General features: G+C 26.9%; 1 protein-coding gene across 1 annotated transcript in view; it reads left to right on the top strand.

The window, feature by feature from the left end:
- LOC136984427 (coronin-6-like) overlaps nt 1-19334 on the top strand; it is a 45158-nt gene extending 25824 nt beyond the window's left edge. The window contains exons 4-11 of the mRNA XM_067281399.1: nt 5210-5385; nt 6359-6475; nt 10492-10596; nt 13958-14103; nt 15577-15637; nt 16779-16880; nt 18743-18883; nt 18954-19334. Coding sequence (XP_067137500.1) covers nt 5210-5385; nt 6359-6475; nt 10492-10596; nt 13958-14103; nt 15577-15637; nt 16779-16880; nt 18743-18883; nt 18954-19163 — 1058 coding nt within the window. The 3' untranslated portion in view covers nt 19164-19334. The remainder of the gene's footprint in view (nt 1-5209; nt 5386-6358; nt 6476-10491; nt 10597-13957; nt 14104-15576; nt 15638-16778; nt 16881-18742; nt 18884-18953) is intronic.
- Nucleotides 19335-19631: the final 297 nt, after the last annotated feature.

Here is a 19631-nt window from a genome sequence, read left to right as displayed (position 1 = left end):
TTAAAAGCTTAATTACATGTTTGATTTTTATGATAGATTTTAAGGAGAAAGAAAAATTAATTTTTATATCATTAAACATTTTTTTCCTTTGGTTATACCAAATGATTATAATTATTGTATATAAAAATTTAAGAACATTTAACAGTTCAGAAAAATCAGAAAACCAGTAAAAAATATTAATTTACTATATTATTGTCTTCCAAATTAATATTTTCCATTTCTTTTTGGTTTTTTTTTATTATCTATATCAGTGACATTTGAAAATACTTTTGTAGATTTTGTTGGAAACTGATGTAAGAGACAAAGGAGTCAATCATGTTTGTTTAGACAATATACAGGTATTAATGATTATATATAGATCATCAACTTTTTTTTTTGACAATTTACACACAACAAATGCCAAAAATAAATATTTATCTACTTATTGGTGATTTTTTTTTTTTTTTTTTTCTCTCTTCTCAGTTTCATGATTTTGTATTTTAATTTTTTTAAATTTTATGATTAAACATTTTTAAAATATTATTTGGAGATATTATGTACTTCAATATCATATGTTAAAAAATGTAGTTATAGTTCATAATATTTCATTCATGTGGGTTCAGCTATTCTTTTGCAACTTGCAACATAATAAAAATAAACATGATTTAGAAACATCCACAACTACAGATTCTTTTTCTCTTAATTGAACATTAATCTACTAAGTAACCAGTATATATATAACATATATATACTGGTTACTTATAATGTTATATATACTGGAAGATTAGATTAGGCCAGAGGTCTGGATAGCATAACTGGCAACACGTCTGCATGGTAAGCAGGAGTTGTGGGTTCAAATCCCTCTTTGAGCCAATTCTTTTCTTTCATAGTTCTAAATTATTTAATTAAAAATTATAATTATTAAATTTATTAAGAGATGGCACCTAATGCCTCCCTCTAGTACCAAATCGTTTCATAATTTATTAGTATTATAGCCATTATCTAGCCCGATGACATATGGCCTTGGTTGTCTTGTAGCTTTATTCCCATTTTTGGTTTCTCTTTTGCTATCTTTTATTTAGGTAACTTTTTAAGTAATGCCCACTTTGTTAGCTGAATTAGGCAGATTCATTCATATTTTCTGTTTGTGTGTTTAGGTAGAAGTACCAAACAAGTTTGGGATCAGTTACTAACTGGGGCAATTTAATTGCAAAATGGGTGACCCAAACAACTAAATTAAATTTAATTAACATGTTACACGTGTCATCATTTTGAGGAATAATGTCAGCATTCTCAACATTTTGAAGTTGATATGTTTGTAAATGTCTCACCAAACTCTAAATGTTTTACTTCACATTTTTTAGATAATACATTTTTTTATTTCATTTTATAATTATTTCCTGTAATGGTAGTCTGTGTAATGTGCACTTTATACACATGTTGAGTCTTGCTGTCAAATCTGCATCCACTATTCTTATGCCACAAGTTTCAAAAGTATTCTTTATATAGATGTTTTTGCTGAGTGTTACTTTTTTAACCTGGTTTCATCAGTTTTTTTTATAGGATCACATAAAATCAATTATTCTTGAAATTTTAAAAGATTTTTTTTATTTAAACAAGTCATACAAAGTCAGGTTAGCAACTTTGATCACATGCGGAGCCATTACAACCTATCCAACATGGATCACTTTTCAAATATTAATATTAGACCAGTATTAATTAGTAATTGATGATCTTTCTCTCTTCGGGGAGAAGATCAATTACTAATATTGGTCGAATTTACTTCAATTCCCTTCTGCAACATTCCCTTCTTCCTATCCAACCCAGAGGTATGGTGGCATTTGAAGAGAAAAATTACATACTACAAGGTTACCAGTTAGCACAAAATTCAATTTAAGTGTATTGCATTTAAATATTTGATATTATCGTTTGATATTTGGCTGTGAATGGAACAGTTTGTTAGAGCTGACATTTAGAAAATAAAAGATATAAAAAATTTAAGATACCATATTTTCAATTGCTGTCTACTTTACCAATGAAATTGTGCCAGTTTGTACTATCTGAGTATCACAATAAACATGACAATGGTAGGCTAAAATAACCAAACATTCTATATAGTTTTTGTTTTAATATTTGTTATATCATAACCTTTGTTGTTACATAAGATAGTATTTGATTTATATAAGTTTATCACACCAAGTGACGAATCTAACACATTTTAAAAATTCTTTATTCCTCTATAGTACACAATTTAAAAATAATTTTTTAAATGTGTTAGATTGGTCACTTAGAGTGATAAATCCTTATGTAAGATAACTTGTAGTTATATAATTAAATATTATAATATAATATAAGGGTTAGAGAGGTTATGGAAGGGTTATGGAATAATCTAATAATCTTAATGTTTGTACTTATTTTTTGCTCGGGTAATGCCAGGTTTATCTGCTAGTATCTTTATGATTAATTAGCCATAATGTAGCTAGATTTAAAAATTCAGCAATATTGTTTCATTATTATGTCATCAGGTTTTTATATTTGGCCACAATTTTCTAATTGCAGACCTATAGATTCCCACTGTTGTCTGTTTGTCTGTCTTTTGTTAATCTCAAGAATGGAGTTAGATGAAAATAGAGACCACATATGGAAAGCTCAGACTAGAGGTCCTGATTAACTATACACGAGTTATATAAGTTCAAACGATCGAACCTCTTACCGCGTGCCATAATTGCGAATGATCTAACTTGTTTTTAATGCCTATAATATAATCATAAAAAAATGACTGCGTACATCAGTACATGAATAGTACACTACTCTGATATGCTACCATTGCGGGTGTACTTCGGAGACATATCTCCATGCATATGATAAAACGTTTCCATCTTTGAAATTAATGCATTTCCCTGATTTAGACGCCTTGTAAATCTGAAGGGTCTCCAAGGCCCTGATGCGGTCCGTGTCGAATGATGTTTTACTTAGGCTGGTTTTATCAAAATCTGCCTTTATATCGGGGTCGGTGGCGTAGGTCGAGAGGGCGGTGGTGTGTCTTTTCTTGTTGACGTCATACCTGTGTTCCGCGATCCTCTTTTTCACGGATCTCTTAGTAGATCCGATGTATATTAAATCCGTTTGGGACCTGTGATCCCTTACCGGGACACTGTACACCCCCGGTGCTCTTAGAAAATCCGGCTTGTCCTTGGCGTTCCTGAGTAGCGAATAGATCGATTGGGTTCTTGAGAACGTCAAATCGGTGCCCTTCTTCCGCGCTATTTCCTTGTATATGTCATGCATACCTCTGTTGTACTGGACTACTGTGCGCTGGTTCGGCCCCGACTTGGACCTATCCCGTGCCCTTGCGGCGTGATGTGCCGCGTTTGTATTACGTAAGTTACGCGCTAATTTACGGACTAGGCCACGTCTGTATCCATGGCTAGCGGCTATGTCTTCTATGTGTGTTCACAAGAAAAGACACACCACCGCCCTCTCGACCTACTGCCACCGACCCCGATATAAAGGCAGATTTTGATAAAACCAGCCTAATTAAAACATCATTCGACACGGACCGCATCAGGGCCTTGGAGACCCTTCAGATTTACAAGGCGTCTAAATCAGGGAAATGCATTAATTTCAAAGATGGAAACGTTTTATCATATGCATGGAGATATGTCTCCGAAGTACACCCGCAATAATAGCATATCAGAGTAGTGTACTATTCATGTACTGATGTACGCAGTCATTTTTTATGATTATATTATAGGCATTAAAAACAAGTTAGATCGTTCGCAATTATGGCACGCGGTGAGAGGTTCGATCGTTTGAACTTTGAAAGAATTCTATTGCATTCTATCTCGAAAACCGTCGAATAAAACCTGACGAAGATCGCGGAGGCGATCAAAAACGTTAGTTAAGTGGTCGTTAATGTTAGTACTTAGTACCGGAAATTCGAAAAAAGGCTTAAGAAGGTATAATGGACATCATATGTACCGGTATGAGGATTGTTTCTAATTGCAGTTGAGTTGTGATGATGTCACAATAATTCTACTTTAATTATAAAAATATATTTGTTGTATAATATTTAAGTTTTTATATTAATCTTATAAGTAATTTCAGTTCATTTTGTGATATACAAAAATGCACTGTTTCATATTAAAACTGTTTCTTTTAATGGAATTTTTATAAAGTTCTATTAATATTATATTAATGTGTGTGTGTTTTTATAATAAAAAATATAATTCGAATTTATAATGCATTATATATTTTTATATTCACATAAAAATATGTTCAATTAAATGTATAAACAATTAATCATCAAAAGAAATTCAAATTCTCTTTAAAGAAATTCACGTTTGAATCTTACAATCATGGAATCAAATTATTATTTAATGCTTCAAAACTTTGAATTATCTGTTCTATTGTTTGTTTTATTTTCATAGTATTTCTTATAACTAATGCAATAGCCAAATGGCCTGAAATAGTTTGTGAATAAACATTGCCAATAATTTCTTTATTTTTATACTTTAGGAGAGAGAGAGTAAATCTTGTTGTTATAAAATGTATATGTAGTAATAATTATCAACAAAATCAAATAAGTTTTGTTTGCAGTTAAATGTTTTGTTATAAAAATAATAATTTTAGATATTTAATGTAAAAATATTATTAATCAAATTGAAGACAAGTCTGCCCAAGAGGGACCACCATTTATTTTGCGCTCCAGACTAAAAACATACACATATGGCGACAGGCCTTCCTTTTTAGGCTTCATGTCGCCAAAGGTAAAAAAGTCCTTTAAAAAAACACAAACATCCAGTTAAAACTAGGAGTCGGTGACACACAGACGTCTTACTCTTCAACCATCCAGCCAGTGGGTGTTTCCGCTTTTTTATCTGCTGGAACAAGCGCTGGAAAATGCAAATTTTAAAGCTGCACCCTGGCGTCGGTATTTTAAAATTTCTTTTTGTCGATTTTTCCGACCAATGGCGAGATTATTATTAATCAAATTGAAGACAAGTCTGCCCAAGAGGGATCACCATTTATTTTGCGCTCCAGACTAAAAACGTCGGTAAAAATATTAGTTTCATTTTAAATATGTACAAAATTTAAAATTTCTATAATATCTAATGTACACTCTGCTTAATTTACTCAAATTGCTTTAAAATAGTTTTGAGTAAGTCTTTCTTATGCATAATATAATTTTTATATTGAGGATTTTAATTTCTGCATAATTTTATATTAGGAGCTGATTGCAAGATTTATATTTGGAATGTTGGAACAGGAGAAATATTATCTCAAATTGATCATCCAGATATTATATTTTCTTGTTGCTGGAATTGGGAAGGAAGTCGATTAGTAACAACTTGTAAAGATAAAAAAATTAGAATTTATAATCCACGATCTGGTGAATTAGAAGTGGTAAGTTATTTGTTTTAGACTATCCAGTTATTGATTATATTTGTTGCTAATTTATGAGAATTTTATGATAACTGTAGTACAAAGATTTTAAATTTACCTTGAAATAATAAAATTAATACACATATTTTATAGTTATTAATAAAATAAATCATTGAAAATAAACCTAGTAAAATTTTAAAAGTATTTAAGTTTATTAATTTATTCAACAATATACTAGTACTATGCTGGCATATAAATTGATATTTAGCCCAAAAAATTTCATCAAAGACAGAATTAACTTACACAGCAGGTATAAATTGCAAACTTTTATCAAAGAGTAATAAACTGTCATAATTCCAGCAGGCCATCAACAATATTTTAAAATCTATGTTTAGTAAATTTATTTAACAAAGATTAATACAATAATAATAATTCAACATAATGAACAAGTGCTCTATTTTCAGCAACTAATGTACAGTACTAACATTACATCACTGATGAAAATGACACTGTGTAAGTAAAGATGCATTATCGTATACCAATATCTGCTACTGTGGTGCTAGTACTATGCTGTGTAAGCTGCTAATATTTTATTGAAAGTTTTAACTTTGGCTAGAATAAGTTTATTGGCAGACTTGATGTACTGTACTGTAGAGCAGTGGTACTCAAACTGTGGTCTGAGAATAGTTTATTACTGGCCTGTAACAAGATTTCATTTAAAATTTCATAATTATATATATATAATGCTTATATACAACATATATATACATCTTTAGCTTTGCTCACACTTCATTAAGAAACTTTGCAATTACAACTTTAATTCTAAAATCAGTTATAAAATGTATTATATGTAAAGCTATATATAAACATTTTTATGGCAATTGTGAGTGTTTAAATGTTTACATATCATATCTAAATTATTATTAATGTGAACATACTGAAACATTATTTGTTAAATTAGAATAATTTACTAAATTTGATTTTTTTCACATAGGAAGGATATGGACATGAAGGAGCTAAGCCACAACGTGCTATTTATTTGAGAAATGGATTAATATTTACTACAGGATTTTCTCGAATGAGTGAAAGACAATATGCATTACGTAGTGAAGTAAATAAATTCATTTTAAAATACTTTTGTAATAAAATTCATATAAACAAGATTTAATTTACACATTACAAAATAATTTATTTTTGAATAAAGATTAAAAATGAAATGTACTTAATTTATTATATTTTAATCTACCCGTGATTGTAATTATTAAAACGTGAGCTAATTACAAATTTATAATTTTATATCTAGTTTTAAGTTAAATGTAAATACCTAAGTAGGGTGTTTACATTGATATGGAACTATGGCTGAACTTAAGCTGTGAAAATGAGGCATCAAAAAGAGCTACTGTCAAGCTTGGAGGTGTCTTGTTCATACATTAAGACTTGTTCTCACTTTTTCAATGTGTACACTTGAGTAAAAGAAGTGTATTACACATCTGATCAGTTTAGCTTCAAACACGCAGTCATGGAGGGAGGTTGTTTCAGTCATTACAGATGTTTTTCAGGATGAGTTAATATGCATACAATGCATTTTATTGCTGCAGTCTACAATTCAGTTCCAATAATTCTCAGTATTAATGTTGTACAGACAACTTGCTTTGATTCTTGATATTAAATGCAATAACCATATGGTGTTACTTTCCAATAACTTTAAAGAGGGACAATACTTTACCATGGCTTCTGGGATAATTGCATAAAGTATCATGTCTGACTGCAGCAAACAAAAATATGACTAAATGACATAAAATAATCAAACAGGGTTTGGTTTTAAAAATAAAGCCATGAGAAGGTGCTGAGACTTGTACCCATGCCTGCACACTCATATCTGTTGTGTATGCATTAGCTGTGTTAATGCCTCAATTGTGTCCATGTCCGATTTCAGTTGTGGTTCCACATCAATGTAAACACCTCTTAATTTAAACGAAGTTGAATCTTTTACTATCCTAGATAGTTATTTATAAAGGGTTATTACAAATTGAAACTTTCATAAAGCTAATTTATTAGATAAGTACTGATATCTTTATTCTGACTGACCTAAAATGCATTTTGGCTTAAAATACAGTGATTCAGCCTTCGTCAGTTAGCTACTTATTGGTTAGGTACAAACTTGTTATAAGACACAATAGTATAATTTACACCATGTCTAAAATTATGTATACGATAACATTAAAACACCATAAACAGCCAGCTGTCAATAACTGCTCTTTCTTATAACTACATAATTATATTTGCATTTATAATCAGAATTCTATGGCAATACAAACTTATTAATATGCTTATCAAAAAAGGTAAATAAATACTATTAAAGTTCCCTGTACACTTTTGTTGTTATTACATGTAATTGTTGTTCAATGTTACATATATATTCTTCATTCTCCAAATAGACGGTATTTACATCCCTATTCACTTGTTGCATCTTATATGCCCATGTCCTACTAATTGCATAATAGTAAAATTATTTTATTTGATAATGATAATTATAGAATAAATATTTTTATATAATTTACTTAATTCTTAATATATTTCCAGCTGCACAAAGATTTTTGTTGTTCAGTACATAATGTTGCTACACTGTTCAGGTTTATAAACTACTTCCTTCTAAGTTAATACGAAGGTGTTGAAATCCCTTATTATTTAAACTATTTTACCATTATAGATAAAAGCCTTGGTTAAGTTTTTTTAATTTTTAAAATTCTTGTGATTTTATGATTTTACTTTAAAATACTAAGTAATCTTGAATAATTTAAATTAAAATTTTTTTTTAATCTGTAAATTTTAGTTCAACATTGTCTTGAATTTATAGGAAATTTTTGTATACATTATACTAAGAATTTATTTTTCTTCTGTTTTATTTTTATGGTATAGTATTAAAATTTTCAATACTCTATTAAATTTAAATTTTATTTATTTTTAGTTTCAAAAACTTTTCCTTAAATTTTTTAATTTTATAAAATATATCTATATTTAAAAATGTATTTTAATATTTTGATTTATTGATCAAAGTAGTAATTATTTTAATTGCTTGCTTTAGATTGATTTGAAATATGTATAAAATAAAATATTTTAATTGTTAAAGTTGCCAATTGGTAAAAATTGAAACATTGGAATAATTATGGAGATTTAATAATTAGAATTATAGCTATTTATTTCAATAAAGAATTATTACCGAATTATAGTTAGAATAAATCTTAAAAAAGTAACCAAATATCAATTTGATTAATTACTCTTTATACATTATTGTTATGGCTATTCAGGACAAAAATTTAGAAATAATTTCCACTGTACAATTATTTGTAAATATTTAGAAATTTTAAATTTTCAAATTTAATTTTAAGTATTTTTATTACAATATATTAAAGTAGCAACATCTTAAAATGTACATACAATAAAATTTTTGTTCTGAATTGAAATATAATAATTTAAATATAATCATTTTATATTTAAATTATGTGCATTTCAATATTTTCATTACATAACTTTATCAAAATTGCCATATTGAATATTCCAGTGGTACTTTCTATGTTTATTTTAAGTTAGCAAATACTTTTTTTAATAGGAAATGGTATTTTTTTTTATTTTGTTTTTACATATTCATTTTTACCACTGTAAATTTAAGTGTTTTATTTTTCTGCTATTTGATAAGTTGTTAACAAATCTTTTTTGTTAGTGCTGTGAGATGTATGAAATCAAACAATACTGTTTAAATAAACACTTCACTTTTTACTTAAATTTTTATTTTAGCTCTAATCTTTGACTACTATTCTTTTATGTAATTTTCATAATTTATAAGCAATAGGCAACCAAGTAGTGTAATCAACTGCTTTTTCTGCCAAAATAATTTTACATCAAAAGAAAAAAAAATGATTAATGAATTGAAATATGTATTTTATCTGTATATATTACTTAATTATAACAAATAATTGATCAAAAATTAAGTTGTGAAAAGTTGCTGTGTATAATTGTTATATTAATACCACAGACATTTTGTCATTTTTACAATTGTAAAAGTGACAAAATGTCTATGGTATTAACTTAGAATACAACTATTAAAAGGATTTTTGTCTATGAAGACTATTTTGCAATAATGCAGTTTTTGCAAAATAGTTGTATTCTGCTAGATAAAATAGCAATGCAAATTTAAAATGCAAAATAGTTGTATTCTATTTTTTGCATTTTGACCTAGATTTTCTTGGCAAGCTCTTTTTAATGATTAAGTTCCATTAAAGACATTAAAAAAAGTCTAGAGCTGTGTTCAGTAATGCAAAATGTTAAGTAAGAAATCTAGTTGTTTAGAGGGATAAAGCAGAATTTTTCTGAGTACTTTTTGAACAGTATCTCGAGTCAATGAATCTGCAGGTGGTGTCTAAATTAGTGGAAGAGATAAGATTATGATTACACTAAATAATCATTTTTACTTATTATTATAAAATATACACACCAACACACAGCTATATTTCAAATTAGTAGTGCTGACAATAGTGACACCACAGAAAAGATGTCACTAGCAGATCTTGGCATACAAAAAGTATGCTGATTGCCCATTTCTAGAAATCTTAGTAGTTCAGAGTCAGGAGTGAGCTAGAAACAAGTCCATGATTATAGCATAACTAGATTTAGCAAGACTTCTGTGTTACTGAACATGGCTTCATACTTGCTTTGACAAGTGGTATAGACATAGGCAGAAGTGTGCACCTGTAAGAAGTGTTAACTTTGAATGCTGTGTGGCATATGAGTTTGTGTTATATAATAAAATCTGTATCAAAAGTTCAGTTCATTTTTAACTCCTTGTCTTGATAAACTGATATACAAGTTAGTTTTACAAAATAATTTTAAAGAATATATCATTCTATCAAAAATGCAGTTAGTTTTAATCACTAGTTTAATATGTACTTTGTTTTTTAGAGTTACAGTTTAGTTCATCTGTCAAAATTTGAGATTTTAATCTAACAATAATTCTATTGCTTGTAACTCTATTTATTCCAGTATTTAAATTCTATGAATTAAATATTTTATATATAATATAATATAATTATATATATATATATATATATAATTGTATAATTATTATTTTAGGCTGCCTTGAGTGAGCCAATAGTCTTAGAAGAATTAGATACAAGTAATGGAGTATTATTTCCCTTTTATGATCCAGATGTACAACTTCTGTATTTATGTGCTAAAGTGAGTATATTAACTCTAATTATTTTATACAGTAACTAGATGTAATTACTGAATTATGGAGTGAAAAATTTTTTATTTCAAATACCAAAAATTGCATGGATGAATAAAGATGGATTTAATTAATTTTGAGCTATTTTCTTGGAATGTGTACACAAATGAATATTCTTACAAATTAAGACTAACTATTCCTTAGACATACATTAAAATTTAGGGTATGCATTCTGTAAATGCATAAATTATTAATGTAATAATTTTTTTAAATTTTCAATTCTTTCTGAATGTTCTAAAATATCTTAAAGTTTATGTAAAACTTTCAAGCAAGCATTTGAAATCATTCTTTTGTTAGATGCATTGGTTCATATTTTAAAAATATCTTATTCAAATGTTCTGTTCTATGAGCTGTTCTAAAAAGATAGCAAATTCAAAATGTCAAATTGACGATGACTCTAGCAGAGCTAAAAACACTTTTTGTACAAATAAATAATTTTTGGTAACCTGAAGAAGAAGTTTAAAATATCTGTAGTGCCTCTTCCTCTCTCTTTACAAGGAAAAGTCAGACTTGGATGGTGTTTGTTGTGTTTTGTTAATGTTTGTGTTTTCCTTTTGGAGTTGTTCTAGTTCTGTGTTTATCCAATATATAACTCCAAATGAATACATCAGTACTAGGATGACAAGGTGTGTTAGTTTTAAATGTGTTTTTTGTACGAGTTTAATTTGCTATTGTATTCTTCTGTAAATTTTGTTTTACTTGTGCATTTTCTGTGAGTTTGATCTATTGTAATATCTGTTGCAAATATTTGTTGAGTTTGTCCTCATCCATGGATTAAATGATAATTTTATTTGGAAATGGAAATATCTTTCTTTGGAAATCCTTTTTCTATATGAAGTGCTTTTTTGCTTCATTTTTGGTATGTTTGGATATATATATTGTGTGTTTTTTTTTTTTTTTTTGTTAGTTTTTAACAATTTCTTCTTGTCAGCAATGAAAAATTGCATCTTTTGAATGCACCATACATTGTTTATCCATTAGTTCAAAATTTTCCAAACAAAACACTTTAAACCAAATTTGCATATTGAAAGTTTAGGAGCATCTTCCCCATACACCTTACAAAACTTTTTTTACTGTTTGTACAGTGTTATACCTTTTCCAAAATTCATAGAGTAACATGCCAGATATGCTTCTTTATCTGAAGAAATTTCAACTCAATTTTATTCAAACAAAATATGAAGTGAAAAGTTTAAAATAAGCTTCTAAACAAAGAATACAATTTCACTTCAGCAATAATGTGTTAAATTTCACAACTGTTATAATTAAATCATATATCTATATTAAGTAAAGACAGCTGTTAAAAATAGGTGAAAACTCTGTTCAACTCAATATATCTTTTTCTTATTAACTGTGGAATCTGAAAAGAATGTGGAAACAACAAAGTCTAAAAAGAAGGTTGTTGTATCAAAAATTGAAATTAAAGAGGAACTTATCATACAACATGAAAGTGGTACACACATGGTGGATCTGGTAGCCATGTTTAAGATGTTAAAGTTGACAGAGTGCAATCAGTAAATGTAATTTTTATTTTATTATACATTGTTTATGTATTTGTTTATATATTTTATTTATTGTTTTCAAGTTTTAATTTATTGTTAGAGCATGTAATTGTCTTATTTTTACATTAAATAATGTGTATTTGCAGTTCAGTACTTTGAACAATTTAGAGTTTGAATGATGACCTGGAATGAATTAAGTTTGAAGTACAAGGCTCCTCTGTATTTTGTATTGGTGTAGTGCAGGGCTGCCCAACTAGTTGATTGCAAACTACCAATCAATTGTGACATGCTTTCAAGTTTATTGCAAAAACTCTGTTGCATATACATTAGGAATTTATGATAGCTTAGTATTTATTATGATTTGAATTTGAAGTCCAAAGATTGTATTTGGAAATATGCAAAAGAAAAGTACCCAATTCTGATAAATGTTGCATAAAAAATTGTCATGTTTTGGTTCTACATATTTGGCATAATTCACATTTTCAACATAAAATTTCAAAATAAAACATTAGAAATTCTTTAACTGATACCTTAACCAATGTATAGATTCTCTCTGTTATCATATAGAGTGAGTGATTTGGTTTTTATAAGAATTGTCAACTTCAGCAGTTGACATTTATAAAAAAAGCTCCTGGGAGGGAGTCAAAGTTTTTATATTTTGATCTAGAAACTAAACTATTCCAGGATTTAAAAAATTTTTCTTTAAAAAAAAATGGTCAAAGTTAAAACTCGGTAAATAAAAATCAATAAAATAATTGTAATCTGCACAACTTATTTGGTTTCATAGGTGTTTATAAAATTAAATAATAAAATAAAAGGAATAAAAAATAAAATTTTTTAAAATTGAATAAAAAAATTTTTTGAAATATATGAACCACTGACTTTTTGTACACTTTTTCTTTCTTACTTTATCAATCTTTTTTAATATTTTTATTTGCATCATCAGTTACTATGTTCTTAGTCTTTCTCTTCATATGATTAATATGTAAGTTTAATACTGTGTAATTTTGTTAATTAATAATTTTTAATATTTATAATAAACAAAATTATAATAATTTTCTCATGCACCAGTATATTGCAACATCACTCTTAGATGATAAAGTAGCTCATGCACACAAAAAGGTTGTACATCTCTGGTGTAGTGTTTGCAATAACCATGAGTGTGGGATTATTGTGTTGTTGGAGTGTTTCACACATGATAGATATACTTAGTATTATGCTAATGGTTATACCATATTAAGACATCTTTGCTAAATTTTTAAGTCTAGCAATGCTCTATAGTTAAGAATTTTGATGTCTGAAGATGGCCATTAAAAATGTCTGAGACCATTTGCTTTAAATAAACTTAAGTCTTTAATTCCAGCAAGATTAATAAAGCTGTGCTAAGGCATATATACTGGTACCTAATCTATGCTAAAGCAAAGTCATGGAATAACTATAGAAAAAATGTTTTGTTTACATGCTGTTTATTTATTTCTGTATTTAAGACTTTCTTGACTATATGACGTGTTTAGTGTGGCAGCCTTTTGTAGTATATGTGCTTTTGTGAAGCCCTAATGTTTGAAGGCTTAGATGTCTATCTGGTGTGATGCATGTGCACGAAAGGACTACTGGCACATTATTATTCATTCTCCAAAGAATTTTTAGTTTGTGGGCAAATTTCAAGTATTTTCAGTGTATGAATTTTGTATGTTGAGTGTTTAGAACAGATTATTATTATTATTATTATTATTATTACTACCACTACTTTGTGGTGCATGCTTATACAGATACACTAATTATAATTGAGTTTATTTTTATAAAAAATTTATAGGGAGATTCCAATGTAAGATATTTTGAATTTACTGAAGAACCACCTTTTATACATTACATTAGTACTTACCAATCTACAGAACCTCAGAGAGGAATGGGTATGATGCCAAAACGTGGTTGTGATTTACATCAGTGTGAAATTGCCAGGTTTGTTGTTTTTATAATTAATAGAAAAAAATTTATATTTCATGATACAAACAAAATCTTTAATATAAACAAAACTTCTGCTTTAGTAATATACTTTGATTAGATTTGACTAAATTTTACATAATTTAATTGATGAAACTTTTTAAATGTAAAATTCAAAGCATGAAAGTGATTAGTTACTGAATTTGGCATGAAGTTTTTGATTTGAAGATTTTCTTCAACTAAAAAGTCTGGTAATAGCCATTATTAATTTGATTGATAATGATAGTCACTTTCCACTAATTGTCTGATTATTAATTTATTAATATTTAGTTATTTCAAATAATGCATCAAGTGCCAATTATTGAAATTAGGAAACATTTCTCTTATTGAATAACTTATAGGCTTAACTTAACTAATAATTTAGCAATACCACATGCAAATAAAAATTACCATATACTTTATTTCTCAGGTTACATTAATCCAAAAATATTCAATCTCTATCCATTTATAATTATTTACCCTAAATATAATTGTAATATAGACATATTTTTTAATGGACTTTTCCATAAATAAAAATTATGAAAACATGAAAAATTCATCATTCTGAATCAAAAAATTTATAATCTAAGGTATTTATTTCTCTCAAGAAGAGCTTTTCTTTTTAAAGAAATTATTATTTTATGTATTGATATTTTAAATGAAATAAAATATTACTTGAAGCATTATAAATGAGATAATATACATGTTAGGAGTTCATTCATAGAATATCTTTAATATTTAAATATTGTTAATACAATAGAGTCCCAGAAACTACTTTCAATAACTTGACATTCCATAAAACTTGTTGTCATTCAAGCACAAAAAAAATGTAAGTTAATTCATATCTCTATAACTTAACACTAAGATCAAATAAGTTATTGTTCTTCACTGGTGACACTTGATGACGATATCATCAATTCCACATCCTAACAAAGAATATAACCTTTTTCCTAAAGTGGCACTGCAAACGTCACATAACAAATGTTACTAACTCAAAAGTAGACACTGAATAGCTTATATATATATGAATTTGTACATATATCTTGAAATACACATTGAATAACAAAAATTTACCTTCAATAATTTATATCATTTGTTGTACAGTAATTATTTTATATTAGATTGTATTGTACATTTTCTTTTACTCTAAATGTGTTAAAAGATTTTTAATAGATTGATTTGTAATAATGTAATATTGATTGGATTGTGAATAATACCCCAGAGTCCATAAAACTCATCATTTTCAGTAACTCATCACCTTATTTCAGATTAAATTGTAGATTGAACTGTATTTTTAAAATTTTTAGTTTTAAATAATTCAAAAATTTGAAGAGAGAAGATTGTTTGATATCTATAGTTGATTCATAATATATATGTTTAAAGATAACTAAACAAAAATAATACATACATAAATAGTAGAATTTAATGAATTTACAAAACTTTATTTTTCAGATTTTATAAACTTCATTCTCGTGGCTTCATTGAAGTCATAAGTTTTACTGTACCAAGAAAGGTAATAAACTGTTTTCTCAATATTAATATTTAATCTTTGAAATGCATTATTTAAAATAATTTAAATTTTAAAGTTTTTAACTACAGAATATTATTATTATTATTTTGTTTCTTTTATGTTAAAAAAACTGAAATTCTGTTTACCTTAAATTTTGTATGCAAAATAGAGAAGCACTTAAGAAAAACAGCATTTCTTCTTATAAAAAATAAACAATGAGTTGATAAATTATACAAACACACAGAAAACAACTTTGTTATTTTTACTATTATTAATCAAGGATTTAAAAAAGGGAAATTATTACATTTCAGAAAGTTAAGTTTAATTTCCAGATTTAATGAAAAATGTTTTAAAAGTTTATTTTATATACTTGTTACCTGATTAAAACAATTTGTATTTTAAGATACTTTTTTCTTGTGTGATAAATGTTTATCCATTTCAATAATTCTGTATAATACAACTACACTTTGCAACCTTGAAACTTTACAAATTCTGATATTTATTAGTGAGATCCTTTTTCTGAATATCCTGTTTGTTCATGTAGTCTAGTTTGTAATGCTCTTGATATAAACAAAAGGATGGACAAGACACATCAGAAACAAGCATCATCATAACTTAAATTTTAATTAATGTGTTAATGTATAACTTTTTTCTTATCTTACAGGTATTACAAAATATTGAACCTTGTGAACCTTAAACTCTCTTTAATATCTAGCTGAATAATTTTGTTTTTTAATTTTAATATCTTATTTAATGTGATTAAATTAATCTATTTTGTTTATTTACTGGAATTAGATATATTTTTTTGCATTATGTTACTATGGCAAATAATATTTGTATTTGTGAGTGCATTGTATTCTATTTGAATTTGCATAAGCTTGAAAAAGTTCTTTCAAAACAAACAAAAGTTCTTGCTTTAATTGAACCTGTTATTTTTGGTTTATTTAATGTTATTTGTGCATAATTTGAATTATTTATTCTACATTAAGTAATAATGTTTAAGCGTATGTTAGAAATGATTTATACATTATAAACAATTTTTCATTACATAGAATTTTTGTGAGAAACTTTGAAAATACTACATTTGTTTTTTGATACTAATTAATATGTTAGCACTGATTAATGTATAATTCTTTTTTTTTAGTCTGAACTTTTCCAAGATGATTTATATCCAGATACATTAGCAGACACACCAGCAATTTCAGCAGAAGAATGGATTGGTGGAAAAGATGCAGAGCCTGTTTTAGTAATATATATTTTTAAAATATTAGGAACTTAAATTTATTTAACTTTATATAAAGAAAATTGCTTTTTTTCCTTGGTATAATTAAATTAAATTAAAAATCTACTAATGTGAGATAAATAATAAGGACTTATCACAACAGTGATAATAAGCACAAACACCTAGGTATCCATGGAGCACATTTAATAAAAATGAAAAGGGTTGTACATTAAAGGCTGCTGTAAGCCTGTCTTCTCTACACCCATTTAATATTAAATGATCATACCTTTATAACAGTTCCTTTGTCTTGTATAGTTTTAAGTATTATAGCCTCCCCTTTTCTATATATGTATACCAACTGAAGAGGGACTATTCTGATAGTCCGAAATGCATTTTGGTTATTTCATGTTAATTGCTCATGTAATCAATTTTAATGTACAACCCTTTTCATTTTTATTAAATGTACTCCATTCATACCTGGGTGTTTGTGCTTATTATCTACCTCACATTAGTAGATTTTTAATTAATTTATTTAATTTTATTATCAAAATTAGTAATTAATAACAAATATTTGATTACTCATATGTTTCTAATAATATATTTTGGCATCATTACAAAATTACATGGGTCTCTATTTAACCCCCTAAGTTAAGTAGACTGAAATTAGAAGGTATCTAAATATTCAGATATAAAGTTTTTCATTTTTTTCTAGTCCAAATAGTTTAAAATTTTTTAAAATGACACAATTTCGTAACTAAAGTTAACAGATAGTCATATTTTAAGTGACAATAAGAAAAATATTGATTTATAAGCACTAAATACAAAATAAAATTTAAATTCAAATTAATTTAATAATTTTCACCTTAAGTCTGATAAGTTTTTGAATAGAAATACTTTTTCATTTAAATGTTATTACTGGTATAAACAATAATTTTTAAATGTAGATTGTCAAAGATAATAGCTATTCAGTATGTTGTTTTTCTAAACAAATAAATCTGATTTCAGATTGTGTAGAAAAATTTTTAATAAATTTTAGTTTAGAATAATAAATTATTAATTTATATTTTCAAGAAATTTAATATTTGTTTTATAATGTTACTTCAACAAAAAAATATATATAATCAATTAGTTAGTTTTTCATTCATAAAACAATTCTTAAGAAAAAACTGTTTACTTTTTTTTTCCTTTATTTACATCTATACAATTTATATTACAGTAGAGAGTCGTTATCCGAACACCGGTTATCCGAAATGTTGGTTATCTGAATGCTTTCCAGTTGGACTGTGTCGTGCTGAATCAAACGTTTTTGATACTAGATTAACTTCTAAAGTATAATTTTTTGTTTTTTATATTTTTCAATATATTTATTTTGTTTGTACAAAATAAAGAAATAATTTTTAACGATAGCCTTGATTATTATTATTAAAAATTTTCATTAGGCTTAAAATCAATGAAAATTCAGCACGAAGTGACATGCAATGGAGAAAAATTTCAACATCGGACAGGTTAATATATTTTTTTGTACATAATAGGTTATCCGAAAAATCAGTTATCCGAACAACTCCAGTCCCCAATTGATTCGGATAAACGACTCTCTACTGTATTAATATTGTTTCATTTTGTTGGTAGTATGCTTCTATACGAAAAAACTTCTCAGATAAAGTAATAAATAAGTTCACTGAAAATTTAGCTGTCAAAATTTTCAAAAAAATGTTAGCTGCAGAAAGTGAAAATCTTGTCAGAGAACTTTTTGAGAAAAACAGACAATAAACAAAGATTATTCCTCTCTAAAATTATTTGATTAAAAAACTATATAAGATATACTATAGTAATTGATTTGAATGGCTGAACATTTATTTAAAATTTATGATCTTAAAATTTAATAGATGTCACTGAGGGAGGGATATGCTGCTAGTACTGCAAAAAAAGAATTAACTGTTGTTAAGAAGCCAAATATGTTAAACAAAATGCCAGTGAGGTCTGCATCTGCAACACAAATACCAACAACAGCACATGATGAAGAAATGGTTAGAAATATTTATATTTATTATTATGTTTTGAATTTTTATATATTAAAACTTTCTAAATAATTTATAGACTAAAAAGATGGAAGATCTAGTTGTTGAAATGCACAAGTTGAAATCTATTTTACTTAAACATGAAAATCGTATAAAAGAACTAGAGAAAAGACTTCTAGGAGAACAAGTTAAATTGCCAATTCCTCCAGCAGAGGCTCCTGCCATACAAGTAACCGAATCAAATGCTAATAATCATATCGGACAAGAACTCATGCCTGACGAGGTGTAAATAATGCCTTTATTCAATTGTATAAATAAAAATTATTTTGTACAGTCGTCATAATCAAATTGATAAGATTGTTGAAGTGATTCAAATGTGATGATATTTCAGGGAATGAGACTTAATTTTTGTTCATACATTATGTAGCAAAAATAAATTCAACAGTCTATTGGCAATTTATATAGATCATAGTGATCTACGAAAGTAATTTTAGTAATATTTTTAAAACACCAATTACTGTTTGACGAATAACAAATTTAAATTTTAAAAGTCTTTTATACCAGTGGTTCCCAAACTTCGTATTTGCTCTGCTTTCTTGCAGATGATCATGTTTTTATCTTCTTTCTGATTTAAACATATTTAATCTTTTTCATTAATATTATTTATGATCTCTTATGAGAAAGTAATTTCTGATCTGTGTAGGAAAGATTGAAAAATTATGAATCTAATTTACTGTTTTAACAATTTCCAAATAAA

This window comes from Centruroides vittatus, unplaced genomic scaffold (assembly GCF_030686945.1).
Source record: "Centruroides vittatus isolate TY-2023 unplaced genomic scaffold, ASM3068694v2 contig_918, whole genome shotgun sequence".
NCBI lineage: Eukaryota > Metazoa > Arthropoda > Arachnida > Scorpiones > Buthidae > Centruroides > Centruroides vittatus.
The sequence above is the reverse complement of the archived record's forward strand: the minus strand, read 5'-3'. Positions and strand labels throughout refer to the sequence as shown.